This window comes from Seriola lalandi, unplaced genomic scaffold (genome assembly GCF_002814215.2).
Source record: "Seriola lalandi dorsalis isolate HSWRI2012SDOR001 ecotype SW California unplaced genomic scaffold, Sedor1 jcf7180002054544, whole genome shotgun sequence".
In the NCBI taxonomy this organism is placed as follows: Eukaryota; Metazoa; Chordata; class Actinopteri; order Carangiformes; family Carangidae; genus Seriola; species Seriola lalandi.
In genome coordinates, this window is record NW_019525097.1 from 2112102 (window position 1) to 2134075 (window position 21974).

Sequence of the window (21974 nt, forward strand, 5' to 3'; positions counted from 1 at the left end):
TCACAAGAAACAGTCCTTTTTTATTCACGGTTCATTTCTTACATTGTTCAAGTACAAAGTTAAAATGCCTTTTTAATTAGTTCATATTCATACAAGAGTAAAATAATAATAGTGCCTTTTCATTACTACGACAAACTTAAATACAGTCATTGTAAAGACAAACTTGATTTATATTCCTAACAATATATTTTTCTTATTTTCAGATAAAATTTTAGCACCTTTTGAAACACCACCAGGTCCTCCTTTTTCCTAAAATCTCATCTTTCATTTAGTCCATGAGATGAGTGTCTGCATGCGCCACAGCATTGTATTTGTAGGTGTTGTGCATGTATCTCTGCGTCTGAGCGCTGTTCGCTCTGTGTGTCATTAACAGTGTTTTGTGTGTATTTGTTTGTAAGTGTATCAGTGTTTAAAACAACGCATCACTCAGCCTTAAAGCTGTCGATAGGCGAACAGAAACATCATCACCGTGTCACCCGTCATTTAAAAATATCGACTCCATCCCTCGCGCTTCTTTCCGACTGCACTCTCAAACAGATACATGTTGAAATAACACCAGCTCTGTTGTTGGTGAATACAAAAATGAGCTGAAAAGAAGCCAGGGGCTCACAAGTTTTTTGGTTTGTCTTCCCAATTTCAGAAAACTTGGCCTCTTGCAATCTATGATATTACCAAATTATTATTATTATTATTATCATTGTTGTTTTCCAAATTCATACTTTTATATACAAGATAAAACTCAAAGAGTGAAGTCTACAAGATAATTTCATGTCTTATTTTCAAATTTATTTACTCAGCAAAGGTCAGTTTTCAAGCAGATACATTGCAGAGGTCCAAATGTATGGAGAAAAAAATATATAAAACTCTATTCTATAATCTTCTATATATATTTTTTTAAATGTTATAACATTGTAATCCCCAACCTTTTTGGCTTGTGAAAATACAGCAATGTGAACCCTCAGTAGGTGACTTTTGTTTATTGCATTTGTCTCATTTTCTTTTTAGAAGCTATCTAATGTTTCACTGAGAAGCAAGAAATATGACTAAGAGTAACAAAAAGTAAAGTCTTTAACCCTTTAATCATCTTGTGACCCCCTCAGATTGATCTTAGTATCCACTGACAAGGTTGTGAACAACTGTTGTAGCTTGTATATATTTTACAGAGGCTTTTTCTCCTCTCTGCACATTAATTATCATCGTTGTTTGTGCATCATTAGTTTAGTTTTAGCATGTGCAAATTAACAAAACAAGTATTTTCAGATTTTCAGATTTTCTAATATAATAGCAAATTGAACATCTTCAATCAAATGTTTGGTAACCAGTGGACACGTCTGTATTGCGCTTCAACTTAGGGAAGCAAAATACAGGACTGATTACAGGCCTGATTTCTGGTTCTTTATTGATGAAGTTGTTATAATTTATAGGTATATCTCAGGCATCTGTTTCACAACACTTCATTCAGCGTTATTTCAACTCGTCTCTTGTTTGAGAGTGTCCTGTAGCTCATCACTTAAACAATTTCTTCTGGCATCCTCGGATACAAAAGAACAAGTCACTATACTAACTGTAATATATGCTTTCTCTAGCCTCCCTCTCTCCCCTCTAGGCTGAGACTGAACTGAACTGAGCACCAACCTGGAACAGTACACACACACAATAACAGATTATTATTGTAATATTATTACCATTATTTTTATTATCATTACTCCCTAATCTAACATGGAATTGGAGATTACACTGACTGACTGACATGCAGCACCTGGGTGGGGTGGGGTGGGGTTAGGTGGGGTGGGGTGGCAGGTGAGGGTTTGGGAGCACCAAGTGACGCTGGGTGGTGATGTCACACCCAGCGGCACCGTGGGAAGCCTGATGGCAACAGGCGGCCGGCTAAAACACAGTGTGTATGCTTGTATGTGTGTGTGTGTGTTAGTGAAGTCTTTGTAGCGGAAGGAGTTTAGAGAAGCATGAAAGTCGGCACCGAGTTTGTGTGTGTGTGTGTGTGTGTGTGTGTGTGTGTGTGTGTGTGTGTGTGTGTGTATATGTTTGAATGACCTGCAACAGCACTGTAAAAAAGAGCAGAGTTTAAAAAGCACCTGAAGGTTGGTTGTATAAATGGAGAGTAAACATGATGGAAAAACACTTTGAACCTGCTGGTTTATTGTTGGTTTTTGTTGCCGTGTGTGTGTGTATGTGTGTGTGTGTGTGTGTGTGTGTGTGTGTGTAGAATGCATGTGTCCAGTTGTTAGCTGGTATCTGAGGAAGGTCAGGGGATCAGAAGGCTTCCTGGAAAAAGATGGTCGTCTGAGGACCATAAGCACCAGACTGCAAGAGATGTTTTTTCTCAAAGACAGCCCCGTCTAAACTAAACATACATCACTACACAAAGGCGTTTACACGTCCGCCACACTGGATGACAGTCCATTTACTTAACATGCTTATTCCTATTCAAGGTCACAGAAGGGATGAGTTTATCCCAGCATGCATTGTGCATCAAAAGGCAGAATAAACACCCAGGACAGATGTTGGTTATGTCAGGACATATGTGTCATTTATACAGGGCTATCTGTTGCAGTCGAAGGAAGTAGAAAACCAGCATAGTGTCTGCAGAACAAAGGTCTGCCTCTGGTTTCAGTGGATGTCGCTGCAATAGAATAAATGGAGGATCCCTATGACGCAAAGTAGTAGCATAACTGCGAGGGCTGGTGGACAGTGACTAGTTCCCTAGTCACTGTTTTTAACCTCAGCACCAGACACAAAAAAGCACCTGGACAGAGGCACAAGAGATGTTGTATGATAACTAGAAAGATTCAGGTTGAACCCCTCACTCACTTCCTTTACTCTCCATCCTGCTAAAGTGAATTAAGTGGGCCTAAACTTTCCAAGCAGGAATTGAATTGAAAACATTGCTCAGATAGAAAGTCGCTCTAGAGGAAGAGACCATCTCACAGGATGAGTTAAACCTCATTGGATGAAACCAAAGATTAAAATAATGTAGAGAGATGTATATTTTTAATATTTGATTTAATTTAAGTTTGTTGTAGGATTGCATAAGATGTGTGTATTACATATTTTAGATATCTACATTGTTACCTAGAGTAGATTTATGCGGGATTATGTAAAAGTAAAGCTTCAGCTTTTGTTGGGAGGCCACATGTTTTTGTTGAATGGCAAGGTTTGGCCCACGGGCCTATTGCTTACAAAGTCAAAAACCAATGAAATAAAAATAAAAAAAAATCACGGCCTAGTGATGTTAAGATATATATAGTATGTATTAACAATAAATAAATCTTTCAGTTACAATCTCATAAACTCAAATTGGCATTCATGATTTTGGAGTGTCAGCTTGGATAGATATAGAGACAGTGCATAAATTGTCACACAAAATTAAAGCTACGCTCATGATGGATTTAAACAAACAAAGCTACAAAGAAAGGCTACCTTATATTGTCAATTCACAGTATACAGTTACTGTTTTTCAGGCTTAAGATAGTGTCCTTTGTCACCTCATCTACCACATTAACTGTAACATCCAACCTCAGCTGTGAGACCAAAGTAACTTGTCAACTGACATACAGTATTATTCCAAGTTTGCACCATTAAGATGAACATCACAGTCGTTTGAGCAAAGTAATCAATGCAACACAACAGCACTTTTACAAATGTTACTGAGTAACTACCAGCACACATAATATACCGATTGTTATAATATTACTAGTGTATAGTATTTCACAGCATAACCATCAAAGCATTAGCTAACCTTAATATACAATCACTGCCTAAAATATTGCAGAAAAACCGCCAAGAAATAATCAAAACAGTACACAGTTTTAAGAAAGCAAAGAAGTTAGCGTATGGAAACTTAACAGTGGGTGCAGCTCCTGACACATGCAGCCATTCAGTGACCTCTAACACTAACTGTGTGAAACAAACACAAAGGATAGTTTTAGCCCAACATGAGTGTGTGGCCTTGTCATGCACTCTGTCTATACTGCTTTCAATTGTTACTGTTGTCAGATCCAAGTCTTTCCACCATGATCACGGCTATGATATTACGTAAGGACACAAGGACGCCCATATGGCTTGTCTCTTATCTTTTTATAGATTGTGTATCAATTCTTTTTTTTTTTTTGAAAATATTATTTATGTTGGTTGTGTTATTTTTCTTCTTGATAATATCTAGAATATTTGATATTTACAACAGCAACAGCATAAGCTTATGGGGATCCTGTTAAAAATAAGCAATATGTATGTTGCAGGTGTTGCGTTACACACATGAACGAAGGAGGAAATGACCTCAAAGTGCAGTGGCATGCCCAAAAATTCACTTTTATTTCATTATTTCATGTTGTAGGCATCACTGACCGTATTTCAGCTAAAAATGATCTTCCTCGGGTGAAGGTGAAAACCTTTTTTTGGTGGTACTTGGTTCAGTCCACTGAGGTTTAACTCAGTCACTGAGATTTTTACTTCCAGAGCAGCATTTCCTCCAAGAAACTGAAAAAATTACAATCCGCTTTAGTTGTAGTCATGTTGAAAAAGACTTCATAACAATCCTATCTGCCTTGGTTTTTCTTGAGCACGCTGCCCCAAATAAATACATCTTATAAACTCACAGTCACCTCTCTTAGCTGGCGTTGCCTCCACCTGCTTGTAATCATTTGGTGTGACTCAGTTAGGGACACGAAACTGCAGCGACTGAAACAACCAGAGACCATTTAGTCTCCAAGAGCACCAAAAACTGTAAAAGTGTTGTATTAAAGTGGCACCATTTGGACTCTTGTCACTGCCTGACCAGCACCATGAGCATTAACTGGTGTACGTGTGTGTGTGTGTGCGTGTGTATGCGTGTGTGTCTGTTCGTGTGTATGTGTATGTGTGTGTATGTGTGTGTGTGTGTGTGCGTGCGTGTGTGTGCGTGCGTGTGTGTGTTCATTGCACTATAATACACCGGGAGCACTGTCACTATGCATGGATACAGTTAAGTGTTATGGTTCAAAGGGATTCATTGGTGTGTTGATGTTTTCAGAGAGATATTAAAAACAAAAAGTCAGGGCATCTTTGTCATTTTAGAGCCCCCCGGAGGTTTGAACTCCTGCCACCACGACACAGTAAAGCCAGAAGACATCAGTTTCAAGGTCGGACAGAAAGTTTGTGTGTGAAGAGTCACAGTACAGAAACCCTTCACCAGTGTGTGTGTGTGTGTGTGTGTGTGTGTGTGTGTGTGTGTGTGACAGAGAGAGAGAGAGTTGGTGTGTGACTAGTTGCAGGCGAAGTACTCCTTGAGCGGGGCGAAGAGGTGCCTGATGACGGGGACGCTCCAGGAACGTCCCAGAAGCCTTTGCCTGGCCAGACGACTCATGTTGGACACGTCAGTGTAGTGGACGGGGAAACCGAACACCCTGGAGACACACAGGAGATTTCGTTCTTTTACTTTGGATCATTAGATGAAAGAGCCAGAGTCACTTTTATCAAGAAATACCAAACTTTTGAAACATTTGAAAATCAACTTTTGAAAATCGAGTTATGGAATGACATAATCAAATAAAAATAAAACAGTCACAAATTCAGTTACAACATGATTGCACAAAATTGCACAAAATTAAAACACAGAATAAAAACATAAAACTGTTCAAGAGAATGCAATTAGAAAATAATGAGTTTTTATTAATTTAAACAAAGAAATAATAATAATAATAATAATAATAATTGTATTTAAATAACATCATTTGTGGCAGTCCTGAACTAATCTGACATATTCATTTTCAATTTCTTTCTTTTATATAAAATCAAATTAAAAAAATGTAAATATCTGGCTGATTTAAAAAGACAAGTTAAAGTGTATGAAAAGGCTTTACAAAAATCACACATGCATGATTTTGTGGTTATAAACAAATGATTGATGACATCTAACAGCCAGGACTTCCTTCATGCTCACACTCATCTAATTATTTTATTAATTTGCAAAAATACTGGGGTCAGTATTTCATTTTTATTTATTTGTTTAGTTTCACAGGGACACACACAGAGACTCACTCTTACACAGGGAGGAGCAACAGATGTAATGTAGATACAGTGCATTCAGAAAGTATCCAGACCCCTTCACCTTTTTCACATTTTGTTTTCTTTTGTTTTGTTTTAACTTTATTCTAAAATCAAAAAGATTGATTTTTCCCCTCCTAAATCTCCACTCAATACTCCATAATGACAAAGCCAAAACAGAATTTTAGAAATTTTTTGCAAATTTGTTAAAAATAAAAAAGTAAATATCACCTTTGACAAAAGTATTCAGACACTTTGCTATGACACTTGAAGTTTAGCTCAGTGCCTCCAATTTCTCTTGAATGCACTGTAGGTGTTTGAGAAGCTAAAGCTCACTGGTTATGTTTGTGAATCATTTTTTAGTAACACACACACACACACACACACACACACAAACAAACCACTGTACCTTTCCATCTCGGTACACCAGAGGATGTCCTCCTTGTTGTCCATGTAGACGGGGAAATGCTCGTCTTTCCCCTGCTTCACAGAGTTGGAGCGTGTCGTTATCGTACGCAACTTCTCAAACTGGAATTAACATCCAGACCCAAACACACACAGACACAGACAGGCAAACACACACACACACATCCTTTTTTTAATCCTACAGCTGTCCCCCCTTTTGTACACCAGATTTCTGTGATACATGAAGATTTGAAAAAAATTGAATAATGTAAAAAGTGATAGTTATCAAATAATTATTCGCTTGAAAAACTGACTGGAAGGAAAAAAAGTGAAACAGTAGAAGCAAGAAATTGCAATAAAAATTGATATAAATGATCTCTGAGATATCAGTTCACAGAGGACTGGTATCTATGTATCTATGATCAAAGTAGAAAAACAATTATCGAGACATTGCCTTTTAGATGCTGTACAATAAACTGTTCGTTATTTGACATCAGTGACATAGATTGTTGGTCAATTTCAAAACTTTTTCTAAAAATGTGTCAGTTTTTATTTTTCTATCGATCAAATATCCTGTTTGTGTTTGGGGCCTTGTAACTTCTCTTAGAATCCACAATCTTTGCTTACTACTAGTTAAAAAGATAAATGGCATAATGGTAATAATCACTCACACACACACACACACACACACGTACAAACACACACACACTCACAGACACACAAGTGGATACCTTGGCTGTGCGCCCGTGCTCGAGGCATTCTTGCAGGTCAAGCTTGTCATTGGCCATCGGTGAGAGAGGTCTGCAGCAACCGAGAGGCGGAGAGAGAAATAAAAACATGTAGACCATGAATGAAAAAGTTGTGTTTCTGAATGAATCATCAGAAAGTGAACTTGTGTTTGTCTGTGCATGAATCACCTGGACATGCCTGGCAGGTTTCCCCAGAAATAGCGAGCGCGGTGGGCAGCAGAGACTTCCTTGGCATCGATCATCACTGGATTACTCTGCAGATACACAGCAGGGTCACTTCACTGTTTCTCTGAACATTAAACATCTTCTCTGAGAATGAGACTCCTCCAAATGTCACACTCCAGGTCTGTGTATATTATTATCAACCTGTGACGCCTTATGTAAAGTTGAGTTTGTTAAGATTTGTTAAGAAGTTTTTCAGCATCTTCTTGAGCCAATAATTCATTGATTACAAATGGTGAATTACTTTTTTAAATTGTAATGTTTTATGTTTTATATATATATATATATATATATATATATATACAAAGTGGGTGGTTTAGATTTGAAACATGAAAGATTGTGCAACAACAAGACAGCAGTACATCTTCCCATGAATTTACATTTCCTCTCTCCTGCTTCAATCACAACCTAAAGTTTCAATGTGTCTGATTCTGTATTCATATATTTTATAACTGTACTTAGTGGGTGTGTTCACCGTACCTCTAAAAAGCGAGAGATGTCCCGTTTGTCGCTGACTCCCATCGCGACCACGTTCTCAAACAGCCAGAAAAACGGCCGCTCGTCGCCTGGTTTTGGTCGAGCCTCGTGCAGCAGACGGTAGAACTCGAAAAACAACCGGCCGGTTCCCTCTGCAGGCGAACGGATGAAAGTTTAACCTCCATACTTTTCATTTCACATGAAGAATGAAAAAGAACTCACTTCTCAATTAGACACTCAAGGATATTTCTTAAATTTGATGTATTCTGTGCAAGTTTTTTTTTTATCTTTTAAAACTTATTCAAAACAGAAAAATCTCAAGACGACTTCTGACCGTAAAGGCCTTTCCGTGCAGGGTTGACTATGGACAGGTCGTTGCAGGGGCTTCCTCCTATCACCAGGTCAAATGGTCCCCACTCTTCAATCTGACAGGCAAAGGACAACATGAGTTAACTTTTGGTGGAACAATCAAAAAACCATCAACTAGCAAGTAAAAGAGAAACAATAACTTCCCTATTATTCCACATTTACACTTAAACGCAACTTGTGTGATCTGAGCTCAAGCAGACGACTCTATACTCAAGTGTGAATGTCAACAGATCTTAGAGATGAGTATTTATTCTGTCTTCAAATCTCAGCGTGAAGATGAGAATTTCACTTACATGTTTGCGGGTTACGTTGCGAACATCTCCCACGTACATGATGCGTCCATGGTGTCGAACCATGCCAACAGTGATGGAGTCTTCGCACACCTCAGAAGCCACGTACTTGTCGACCTGGAGACCCAAATCCTTCAGCACCAGAAGACCTGAGTGCACACACACACACACACACACACACACACACACACACACACACACACACACACACACACACACACCATTTATCATCATCTGCAAACTCATTCATCCAACAACTCTCAAATTTTCCTTTGATTTGATCAAGTTTGCAGATGGAGTGAGATAACTTTACGCATTTCGTTAGTTTCGCACACATCAGAATCAGTATCTGGTTTATTGCCAAGGAGGTTTTCAACATACAAGGAATTTGCTTTGGTGTTTTGGTGAAATATAAACAAGTCGGAAAGCTTGTATTTAAATAGAAATATTCAACAATAAGATAAAATATTTACAATAAAAATAATAATATATAATATATATATATATATACATATATACAATACAAATATGTACACTGTGCAAAATGACTGTTGTGTGTGTGCAAACATGCACACAAGCTGAAATGATTAGTCCATAAATTGGTGAGTTGATTTTGCAATTTTGGTAATGGGTCGATCATTAAAGTGATTTACCAAACAAAAATGTTAAACATACACTGGTTTCCGCCGCTTTGTGTTTTTCATTTTTTTATCGTTGTTAATCGAATTGTTTTGGCGACAAAACCATTTGAAGACGTCACGTTGAGGTCTGGAAACTTGTGCAGGACATTTTTCAGTATTTTCTGACATTTTATCGAAGGAACAATTAAGTGACAACTTGAAAAAATAAGACTGAGAGTCTGCAGCCAGGCTAGCAGCTCTCTGAGGCCAAACATAATGGCTCTTGAAGAAAAATGCCAACATCAGCACACTAACATGCTCAGAATGGCAATGTTAAAATACTGATGTTTAGCAGGTGTAATTTTTACCATGTGATAAACCAAAGTCATTAAAATCTATCCTAAGGAGGCCATTAGTGTGTGCTCTGAATACCATGCCAATCCATCCAATAGTTCACACATTTATTCATTGAAACCACAAACCTGAACCTCATGTTGGTGCCGGAGGAAAAGTCAGTGGAACCAACAAAACCAGGAGGATTCAACTACATTTCACAACAGTCCACCCAGCATCCCTACACACACACACACACACACATATATTTATATATATATGTATCTATATATACCTGTGGCAATGCCGTCAAACAGAGAGAGGACTCTGATTGGTTGTCTCTTCTCTGCCGCAACTGGAGGATACAACTTGGCTGGCTCCTGAAACAGAGTTTAGAGGAAGAAGACACATCGATGAGAATCAGATCAGATGGATATTAACCTTTACAGATATATAGAGAGAACAGAGCAGCACAATACATAGTTAGCTTTACTCATGATGATGATCTGATCTTTTCAGCAAACATCAATAATTGAATATACTGTAAATATGGTCTGTTTTGATGTTTATTAGCCTTCATAAATAAATTATATAACAATCTCTGGAGCTATTCCACACGGATTCCCACTTATAAAATGTCTCCTGTTTAACTGTGTTTTATTTCACCTCATATTTATAGCAAGGTTGTGATAGCAGATCAGATGTAGGACAACAAATATATCACATTTACTACACCTCAATGATAGTATGTTGACTATGGGGGGTTAATTATAGTATACTGCCCTACACAGGCAGACAGCAGTAACTACAGGAAAAGTGCAGTTTATACAAGAGCTCGAGGTTTGAAGGCAAAGTGTGTCACGACTACGTCTATGCTGTTTTTAGGATGAATATTGATGAATATACTGATGAAGCAAGAAGAAAAAACAAATTTCTCACATTTCTTTACGTAAAAACAGTTTTTTAAATCATTATTTTAATGCAAATTTAATGGGGTACCCTGGTGGTTGAGGGGTTCAGATGCATCCTACTTAACTCTAACCTTCCTGGTTAAATGGGAAACCCTGCTGGGGAACATTTATACCTGTGTTTCCCCTCTTTCTATTCTCTAATACTGATAAATAATAATACATTAAAAAGGCTAATTCAATCAATGTCTTATTGAACCATTAAAGCTTCATAATTATTCAATGAAAAAAAGTTCCTCATTAATCTTTGTTGAAGCAAACTGAAATCTGCAGGTTCACAGCGCATATCAAAAACTAGATCTATAAACACAATTAAACGAAATCAGTGGGATCGAGACGTACGAATTCTTGTTCGTGGTTGTTGGCAAAGAAGTGTTGTAGTCTGCAGGGCCAGTCGTCCCGTCGCCGCAGCAAACCGTAGGTGTTCCTGGGGCCACACATGTAGCAGTTCCAGGGGTCTTCTTTGATGGCTGCTGCCGCCGAGCCGGCTCCTACCAACAGATCCACACACTCCACACAGAAACACCTGCACACACACACACACACATACACAGGGGGGTTTATCATGAGATCAGTGCTTCTCTTTTATTTCTTTTTTAATCTTTTAATTCTCGTCCAGTTCATGTTCAAACCGGCTTCTTACAAACAAACACAAGAGCTACAAACATAAAGTTATACTCACCGACAGGTAACTCACCCTCTTGACATCTCACTGGATTATGGGCATTATTCGTCCAGACTATAACTGAGACTCATATATTATAAATAAAATAAAGGTACGGTATTGATGATCTTACTGTAATATTACAGGATGATAGCAACTGTGCGGACACAAGCACATCAAACCTACTTCCTATTTTCTGATTGATCGCACGTGTTAGCAAGGTTATCAAAGCATTTTCGCATAATTATAGGCTACAGGTCATTTATACAGATCGGGAAACCGCTTACTTAACAGTTTCTGAGATGGATTTAATAGTAGTTATCTTGTGAATTCCTGTTAAAATAACATATTTACTCTCACAGACCTGTGGTTGGTAAGTCTGGTCGAGACCTTCTATTTCAGACCAGTTTGAAGTAAACCAGCACCTTATGGGTGTTTTCACAGCTAACTGGGCCTTTTTGTGAGTTAAATATGGTTTGATTAATAATTATCTGCTGCACATTTGGTTGTCTTTGCCTGCTGCTGTGTATCAGGTGTCTCCTTCTCATGTTCACCAAGCAGCACCGTGTATCTGATGCAGTTTTAGGGTGAACGTTATTATTGTGACTCCTGATCTCTCTTGCAGTCAGGAGGTCAGAGACCAGATGCCAAAATCAACAGTTTACTCTGTGTTGATATAAATGAATCTGGTCCTCGTGAGTTGGCTGACTCAGTCACCACTAACGGAGGCATGCATCACGTTTTGACATTTATGGGTAAGTTGTTTCTGTTGAGCTGAAATCCAAAACCTTGTCCTGGCCACAAAAAGAGGCAACTGCTGTCTGCCAATCCCAAACAGAGCAGTGTATACAGTACTGTACTGACCTACAGCAGTTGTTATTGCCACACATGAGCACTTCCCTGCCTCCACAGCAGATGGTGCAGTAGGACTGGTAGCCGTCGTCATCGTACTGGTAGGCGCACTCCAGGAAGGAGTTCTGTCAGGATGGGAAAAAAAAAAGAAGAAGAAGAAGAAGCAGGATCAGGAGAGGAGCAGTGGGAGAGTGTCTTTGCTGTCACCATAATGTCAGCGTATGCATCATCTGAACATCCGCTCATTTTCATGCGTCTGTGTAACCATGGCGTGACTCAGGAACGGGGGAGGGACACACACACACACACACACACACACACACACACACACACACACACACACAGGTCAAAACAAGATGGCAGGTGAGTGGGCTTCAGTGTTTGGCCAACAGAGAGAGAGAGTGCATCATTGTCATGTTCCTTTGTTTGGTAAATGCGTTTAGTATAAAAGAGAAATTTGAAATGATATAAAATAAAGAAAAGCAGAAAATCCTCTCATTTGAAAAACTGGACGAGAGAATGTTTTGCGTTTTTGCGAGGTAAAATGATTGATTCATTATCAAAATTACTGATTAATTATCACTTTAATGACTAATCGTTTGCATATATGTACTAGAATTATATGGGTGAGATTAATGTAACAATATGGTACCAATGGCTTGAAATCACTGATTTCGACGACAGAATTTTGTAAAATGACACAATCATATTATGATATTACGATTCTATTAAAAGTCCATAAACAATAATATTCAATTATTTACAAGAATCAGACAAAACAAAGTGAGATTTTTTTTCCTCTTACTTTGCAACCCTGGCACATGGCTCCTACGAAGAGAGGAAACTCCAGAGAGACGTTGAGGCTTCCGCAGGAGATACAGATATCTTAACAAACGCAGACGGACAACATCGTATTTAACACTTTGAAAGGAATTTAAAAGTGTGATAAATAAGACTTAATGACAATCTAATGTGCTTAAGATCAATAACAAGTCTGAATCACTAGACTCAGATATTATTTGGCCAGTTTTTTTTTTTTTTTAAATTTACTTTCCAGCTCAGAATCTATTTTGGACACTGAGGTCCTCACTCCACTCAACCAGCAAATTACTCTGCTGTTGTGCTCGTTATAGCGCTCACTGAATAAATGAATGAGTGAAATGACAAAAATGTAAACAAGAACAAAAATTGGATTCCACATTAGATGAAAGCCACAGCAACAAGCACTTCAACATGAGCCTTAATTTAAGTCTGGAGCAAAGTTAATCCTGACTTTAAAGCTAGGATAAAAACGTTCGTAATTGGCCCCTACTGTCACTACTGACCCTGCAGAGGATGAAGGAAATAATCGCCTAATAATAATAATAATAATAATAATAATAATGTAAAATGATCTGTTTTGGATGTGAATGGTTAAGAAAAACCTTTGGATGTAACAGCTCCGCAGATAATGTAACACAATTATATCTTATCAACTAGAGATGACTGTTTCAGAAGAGGGTAATGCATTTTTAAATGATGGTGTAAATTAAACATTTAAAGATGTGTAACCCAGTCTGGGGGTTATTTTCATTACATTATGTTATTCATCAGCCATTACATTATTACAGAAGCTTTTACCTTCTATATTCCTGGTCTTCTTCTTGATCTCATATATAAGTCTCTCTGGAAAACACAGCACATTAGGAAAACTTATTATTTCATATATGTATAAACACATGCAGCACATAAATAAATATGTTTTTTCTTGTAGGAAAAGTAGCCATTAGTGTGTGTGAATTACAAATCAAGAGGACAGAAGACTTGAAATGTGTTTGTGTGTTTACCTCTGGTCCCCTCGTCGATCACCTCTCTGATCTTGGCTTTCTCCGCTGCATGGTTCTTGCGCGGTTTCTTTGCAGGTGGAGGCGTGTATGCTGCCTCAGGCTCCGCCCACATATCTGGGTACACCCCTTTGTATGGATTTTGCTCCTCTGCGGGTGTCGGGACATATTATACAATTAATACAGGATACAGGTTTTTTAGTTTGTTTTAGTTGACATTTAGAACGATGACTTCCTTTCTCACGCATGTATTTACTGTTAATACACCTGACTTCCTTACCAAATATCCAAACAAGAACTGTAATCTCCCAGGATCATTTTTTCCAGCTATCAAATTGGCCCATGTGATTAAAACTGTCAGGTTTCACCTGCTGGCTAGAGCAGAAGCACTAAAACACATGCCTTACAGGTCCATTTACCAAATTTCCACGGTGTCTCAGGCCCAGAAAAGATGGATTAAGACACGACTATTCATGTTCTAAAAGCATGAAGACTGTGTAGACAAAACACCATCTCTGTATTTATTGGAAAAATGAGACCTTCATTGTGAAACTAAGACTTCAAAACAGACACTGTCACATATCTAAGTGTTCATTAGTGAGTCTGCTGTGGTAAAAGGTTTGACAATTTATACTTATTCTGCCAGTAGCTTGATTCAGCTGCTGAGGTTTTATGGTTCTTACCTCTGAGCTCTGGGGACCAAATGTTTGAAAATGGGTGTGTTATGTATGTTACTGCTCCTCAAAACAGCCACTGTTTGATTGCAAATTAAGTGAACTGGTGTCAAGCTTTTCCCACAGTCTCGATGGTTAAACATAGTTTTCACAGTAAACATTTGTTTGCAGCTTTGTTAGCTCTGAACAAGCCCTTTTCACTTTTTAACTCAAGCGCTGCTCAAACTAAGATATGTGATAGTGTACGAGGTGACATCATAGCACCATTTCTGTTTTGGTAACTGTACTTCAATTTGAATATGGACGAGAGTCTGTCTATTGCATATGTGGGTCCTCGGGGTTAAAACGTTGACTATGAACTGCAACGTCCCCATTTTGAATCCAGCTGGGAAGCTTTGTTGCATCTAGTTTTCTGTCATCTCTCCACTATTAAATGCAAAAGGCAGGTGTAATTTTTCTGGAAGCGACTGACTAAATGATGTAGGTTATGTGTGTGTGTGTGTGTGTGTGGATGTTTCATTTGGGTGTGTGTTTGGGAGATATGTACCTTCTGGAGGGTCCAGTGATTGTGGACCATTGGGTAGGAAGCCGGTCATGGCCCACTCTATCATCTGTCTGGTTTGAATGTCCACACCCTCTGCATCATCGCTCACATCACAGGAAGGGACTGGCCTTCCCGCCCGCTCATTGGCCACCTACACACAAAATAAACACACAATTTAATCATGTTTACGATCTCCATTTTCTTTCATAATGAGATCCCCTTTTTCTCACTCACAAGCAAAAACACACATGTGCATATGTTTGATTTAAAAAGAAAAATGCTAATTATGGCTGTACAAGATGTAGCCAGGTCCAAATATAATAAGCAGGTTCTAGTGCACAAATACTTCACTGTTTGTTTATGATGTTCACCTTATGGGTGCCACAGAAGCTCTTAATGACCAAGTGCTCTGAACTGATTAAAAGTAAAAATAAACCAAAAAAAAGGAAAAGAGCTGAACTAATGTACCCACATGTTACCACTTATAAATTGTGGACAGAGCTAGATGAACAACACCTCCACAAATGCAAAATACCAATGTTACATAAGAGAAGAATGAGTAAAATATGACCTTTAGACTTGTACATTTGTATTTTGGTCTTTTAGATGCTGACTTCACCCGGAGAGATTTATAATAAGCGCAGCAACAGAATAAAACTATTTTATTGGCCGTATAAAAACCACACACTCCCTGACACTCAGGAGCAGAGTTTTGATGGTGGCTTTGTTACCTGCAGAGCCTCGAAGATGGCTTTCCTGTACATGGACTGTTTGTTGTAAGTGGGCTGGTGGAAGGCAGATGAGAAAGAGCTCAGAGGCATCAGCTTCTCCACACAAACCTGTAAGACAAAGACATGATCATTCATGTGGTGAAGATTAAAAGAAAAGCCATAAATAACTGTAGAAAAAAACAGTTGCACATTTAAGTTCAAGGCATAAAATCCTTCACTTTCTTCTTGTGTCTGTGGCTTTTCTAGTGCCTCATATGTAAATTCTGTATTCTGTTTAGTAGAAAGAAAATGGAGAAAAATCTAAGTCATCTTTCAGCAGATCAAAGTAAACGATATTCACTTACTGAAGTTTCTGCTGAGAGCAAATGCACTGCTGAACTAACACTGACAAACTTGAATAATTGTTAACCGCTGAATGAAACTGAGTACAACTGTACTAACTGTCATAATTAGGACAGCGCTGAAACATATAAAAGGATCAAGTTAGAGTGTAAAAGTTCATGATCTGCTGCATTAAAGTCAAATGACTCGCTCAGTCCTTCCCTCTTTCTGTGAAAAGCATCAGGTCCCCTTTGAGTCTTTGATATGAACTTGCTGAACACTTAACAGCCACTAAACCGTCATCTGATCGATCGAAACGAATGGCGCTCACCACAGAGAACTTGCCGTCACCGAACCACATGACCCAGCGGGTGCCGTCAGCAGCTCGACTCCGGCCGCTCATCCACCAGGAAACGATCTTGCCGGGCCACCAAGAGAAACCACGCAGCTTCCCGAACACCAGCGTGCCGATGCCAAAGCCCCGGCCATCCTGTCGGCAAACACACACACAGAACACAAGGTGGCTGTGAAGGCCGTACGGTCAGGTTTCCAGTTTCATGCTCTGGTTGTAAGATGATTCCTGGAAGTTTCTAAACCAGGAAAATCTTTAATGTTATAGCAAATAAAGAATGAAAAATACTGTCCATTTTGAAACTAAAACCACAGCTACACAATAAAACATTTTACACTGAATTATAGTGAATGAAAGTTAGATATAACAAAGAAAAGGGCAACAGGTTTTCAAAGACAAAAGTGGATAATGTTAGTACAAAAATAACATTTCAGTCTCACAACCTTCATTAGATAAACCGATGAAGACCAAGAGCCAGTTTCACAAAGACAGACTTTGACTGTGGCTCAGACAGAACAAACAGCCAGACTTCAGACAGACGTCTAAATTCATCCGTTGCACAAACATTTTAGTTCTTGTCTATCTTAACTGTGATACAATGAATTCTGGGTAAATTATTGGTCTTGTTTTTGGCATAAATTCAGTTTGTCTTTATTTTTGTGAAAAGGTCTGACTTATCTCTGAGCAAAATTAAGACTAACACTACAGAGCAGTCTGAAATATCTTTGTGAAACCAGCTCTAAGTCTTGTTTTGCAGAAACTAATTTTATATTTTGAATAAGTTTTCCACTTTTGGTAGCACTAGTGTTGTGTGGTGTGTTTCCTTTCCATCAGCTATTTGTCTTACTGGACAGCACCTCCCCTAATGCTGCTTTGAGCACAGTGTCTCAAAGTTTACCAATCTTTAAATTTGCAGGAAGCAGGAGAAATTAGTACAAGATGTTATTTCCCCAGCTAGTTAGTACTATTATTATCCACCTAATACATAAGTCCTGGATTGTCTTGTTAGCTGCTCTAAACAGAAATGATGACTCAGGCCATTTATGCCTTTATTAGATGGACTGTTGACAGGAAATGAGGGCGAGAGAGATGCAGCTAAGCTCCCTCAGCCAGACTCAAACGTTAGCAGAGCAGCAGCAGCTTCAGTCCTCGCTGTGTGTCTATACAGGAGGCATCCAGACACAGTATTGAGTTGTAGGTAACCCACATTTCTCACTGAAAAACTCAGGAAAATAGACTAAAAACATGGTCTGGTTCATGTTTACACGTGTATATCAACAGTAAAAATGAGCCGCTGTGGGACCTGCGGAGATAGCTGCATTGATTAGGATCCATTTAAGTTGTAACTGCAGGTGTTCATGTTTCCATTTTTTCCTCACATCGATTTAAAGTCTTCTCGTTAGTGGATACCTGAGGAAAACTTCTTCACACACTCAAACAAAACTGTGGACAGTAAATGTGACACATAGTGCAGTACACAATGAATAAGGTCGGACATAGCAAGACTCACTGGATGATGTACCTGGTACTCTATCTCACTCGGCGTGGCCTGGTCACCCCTGGCAACGGGTTCTGGCGTCACGGCGACTGTCGGGGAGGCGGGGTCTGTGTGCTGCTGTGAAGGCGGAGGGGCCGGGCTGGCGGGCTCCTCCTCTTTTTGGAAGTCAGCCTCTGATAGGTCGTCCATCATGTTTATCTCTGCCTCTCTGTACGCCCGCCGCTCCGCCTGTGAGGGAAACACAGAGACAAAAAACACAGTCACCTGACGAGCAACGAGGAGAAAGAAGTGTTTTTTTTCCCCTCATTACTTTAGCTTTATCCCTCCGTAATGGTCCGACCTGTTGAGGAATGTATTTGAATCCATGTTCAGCTAAAACCGAGTTAACAAATGCTTTGATACGATGGGACAAGAACAAGTTTAACAGGCAATAATTCCTCAAGTATCCACTGTGAGCAAAATTAAAACTTACACAAATTGATAACAAAAAAAGAAAGAAAGAAAGAAAGAAAGAAAAGTAGTAACACATTGACTTCAAATGGCTTCTTGCTGTGGGAACAGTCTTTCTGGCATTTTTGACCTTATCTGTGCATAATTACAAGTTATACTACGCGACTCCTACAGTATGTCAGATCTGCCAGCGCCAAGTCTAAAGGATTCACCATTTATGGCTGACTTTCTGTTAAACTTTCCTTTGGGGAAAACGCCTCCACATACATAACCTCCTCCACAAGAGCTCATGTGATTAGATAATGGATTACTCATACAAATCTTTTATCTTGTAAAAAATACACAACATGTACAGTAGCTTCTGAAGATCTGCCACTTGACTTTTGATGACTATTTTATTTATTTATTTATTTATTTTTAAAAATTTACTCTTTTATTACAGAGTTGACAGTCAAGTTATGAGATGAAAGAGATGCGGAATGAGCTGGTTTTTATAATGATAATTTATAGACTTAACAAACAGACAGTTATTATTAGCCAATTATGAAAAACAACATTCAAAGAAAGATCATAGCAACGACTTGACTACCTCTTCTGCTAGCAATACTATGAGTAATAATAACAGTAATAACAGGCTTTAAGCTTGAAGCATTCCTTTACTGTCCTGTGTTATTTGGTGCACAACTATTGCATATCAATACAAATTATTTGAAGTATATGGAAATATACATAAAGACAGACGAGTTGCTTTGCTTTCTGACATCATCAATACAGGGAGTCCAAAACTTCTCTCAATAAACACAGGAAAAAGGATCAGAGTGTTTTTTATGTGCGCTGTAAAATCCTGGTTTTGAGTCTTATCCTGGTTTTATTCTATCTCAGGTTGACGTTGACATCGAACATGAGAAATATAGTCATCCATATCCATGTGTGCATGATTCTACCAGTGTCCAGGTGTCTGGTCATCTGTGTACAGGTGACTCTGGGTTCCTCACCGTCTCAGCTGCTATGTTTTGCAGCAACAGAGAATGATCAGAAACCAGGATTCAAGCGGGCATTTAAAAACAACACAACGCAACTTCTTAAAAATAACAAGGGGAAGGTAGATTTCCATTCTTTCAAATACTTTTGATGTTTAATATAAAGCAGTGTCTTGAAATGTGTGATGGGTCAAGTGTTTGTGATGACTAATTAAAGCTACTATTTATCCTGCATGTGAAACCAATCAACAATATAATCAGTTCAAGTAGCGGTATTCCCACCAGTGTAGTACAAGTACAATCTGCATCATATCTGTCATTTAAAAGTGGACAACACAAAGCTGCAAACAAAGTACATTTACTTGAGAAGCGTACTTAAGTATATTTTTTCCGAGAATCTGTGCTTTACTTGAGTGTTATTTCTCTTGGAAACTTATGACTTTTACTCCACAACACAAATATTGTCCTTTTGACTCCACTACATTTCTATGAAGTACTTGTTACTTTGAAGTCTGGTCTATAGAATTTTCTTTTATTTTGAAAATGTGATAGACAGGATGATCTGTGTTGCAGTTGTGCACTTTGTCAACCTTTGACTGTAAATGACTAATGTGACTTGAAAAGATAATTCATAGATAAATGTTCAACACTGAAACGGCTATTTTGTCAACAATCACATCATCGTCAATCTTTCCTCTCACTATGACTGCACGCTCTTGTTCTTCATCATCTCTGGGTGACCAGTGTTTCCTCAATAGCTGCTCATATGTCATAACCTTTTTGTTTTACTCCTGTTGGTCTTACAGGCAAACACGCAAACACTGTCCTTCAAGGAGGTCCTGTAATTGATGTTTTACGTGGGTCTTTCCAGCTGATGCGGTAGCTGCTCTAGATCAAGGCCTTAGTGCCCCAGGCTGTAGGAACAATCCTTTAATTGTTCCTCTAAACAGGAAGTAAGTGGGGAGTGGAGCGGTGGGGAGGCAGTTCAATGGGTTCAGCTCAGGAAAGAGAGAGCGAGAGAGAGAGTAAATAGGATTATATTATAAAACTGAGGAATACAATACAGACAGAGAGAAAGTGGAGCATGTTTGATGGGCGACAGGAGGAAAAAGAGAGGATACAGGAAGTTCGATTTTCAAGCGATAGTTAATTTTTCTACTTTATTACTAATTCTTTGACAAATGTATTTAATCAAAAGTATAACAAGCTTATGAAAGCTTTTCTCTTTGTGGCAAGTAGTACTGAGAGATTTTATTCAGCAATACCACACTATAAAAATACTCCATTACAAGTAAAAGAAGTAAATGTACATAAGTAAGTAGTAGTAAGTGAACATAAAGGAAGATTAGATGAGAAGAAGTGAGTAAAATAAGAAGCTATAGCCAGCAGGCAATTAGCTTAGCTTAGCATATAGACTGGAAACAGGGTGAAACAGCTAGACTGGTTCTATCCAAAAGTTAACAATTTCAGCGCACCAGCATCTCTTAAGCTCACTAATTAATTTGTTTTATTCAGTTTGTTTAATCTCAGCTGTGAAAGAGAAAAGTTGTGGTTTTACAGGGGTTGTGTGCAGGACTATTTCTTGGCCACGCCTGTAAGCAGCTCTTGGACTTTTTGGAGCCAGGCTAGCTGTTACTCCCTGTTTCCAGTCTTTTTGGCTAATCTAAGATAATTGGCTAGCTGCTGGCTAAAAAGCCTTATATTTAGTGGACTCTTTATTACTACTACTACTTTTTATTACTAATCAACGAATAATTTTATCTGTAACAATGCATCATATTCAAAATAACTTGTTCTCATAGCTGTGAAATAATTGTAGTGGAGACGAAGCCAAGTATTTCTCTCTGAACTGTAGTGAAGTAGAACAATAAAGTTCAACTATAAAGTATAAAATGCAACTAATCATGTAAAGTATAAGTGCTTCAGTCACCTTTAATTACCTTCCACCTCTCATGATACAATAGTAATATGGACCAAGTTCAAACAGACAAAATTAAAGAGCGTCACCTGAAGAAAATCTAAACTACAAGATGTCAGCGTTGGGTGGATCTGACTGACAAGTAATTTCTGGGAAGTCCAGAGCAGAAACACTGCTTCAAAGACGGAGACAAAATTAAAAATAATCATGACCTCACTCGTTACTACGCTGCAAGAATCTCACTGTGGCCCAGATGTAAAATCCCACGACTCCTCCAGAGCATTTCCATGACCTAAAAATATTGTTCCCCTGTTTTTTTCATTGGTGAGAACAATTTGGTTTCTACCCTCACTGAGCAGAAAACCATAATGTAATGTAATGACTGTGTGAAACATGCTGAGGAAAAAAACAAAAACCACTGCTGCATTCCTCTAGAAACAACAACAAAAAAAAAAACCCAAAGGAGAACGTAAGAGGCGAGGAAGGGGGAGGGATGACGACATGACATAAATTCAAGTTGAGGAGACAGTAAAAGTGAGGGTGTCGGATTGTGACAGCTCTCTCCTCAGTTTGACCCCGAGGTGAGAAGGTCACTCTTCCCCGCTCCTGTTGACCTCTGACCTCATAAAATCCAAATCAGCCTGTTACACGGATCGTAGACAGACCACACACACAAACGCACACACACACAAACG

General features: G+C 38.6%; 1 protein-coding gene across 14 annotated transcripts in view; it reads right to left on the reverse strand.

Annotated features, from left to right (window-relative positions):
• dnmt3aa (DNA (cytosine-5-)-methyltransferase 3 alpha a) overlaps positions 1–21974 on the reverse strand; it is a 59623-nt gene continuing 37649 nt past the window's right edge. For 7 of the 14 annotated variants that reach the window (XM_087176243.1, XM_087176245.1, XM_087176244.1 and 4 more), the window contains 17 exons: positions 17944–18159; positions 16413–16571; positions 15761–15868; positions 15033–15180; positions 13815–13961; positions 13609–13653; positions 12794–12873; positions 12001–12113; positions 10815–10998; positions 9800–9884; positions 8555–8700; positions 8227–8317; positions 7896–8044; positions 7362–7447; positions 7176–7245; positions 6449–6567; positions 1–5399 (listed from right to left, as the gene is read on the reverse strand). In XM_087176243.1, coding sequence (XP_087032369.1) covers positions 5258–5399; positions 6449–6567; positions 7176–7245; positions 7362–7447; positions 7896–8044; positions 8227–8317; positions 8555–8700; positions 9800–9884; positions 10815–10998; positions 12001–12113; positions 12794–12873; positions 13609–13653; positions 13815–13961; positions 15033–15180; positions 15761–15868; positions 16413–16571; positions 17944–18159 — 2088 coding nt within the window. In that variant the 3' untranslated portion in view covers positions 1–5257. The remainder of the gene's footprint in view (positions 5400–6448; positions 6568–7175; positions 7246–7361; positions 7448–7895; positions 8045–8226; positions 8318–8554; positions 8701–9799; positions 9885–10814; positions 10999–12000; positions 12114–12793; positions 12874–13608; positions 13654–13814; positions 13962–15032; positions 15181–15760; positions 15869–16412; positions 16572–17943; positions 18160–21974) is intronic. The other 7 variants (XM_087176247.1, XM_087176252.1, XM_023415221.2 and 4 more) reach the window with 4 other exon arrangements.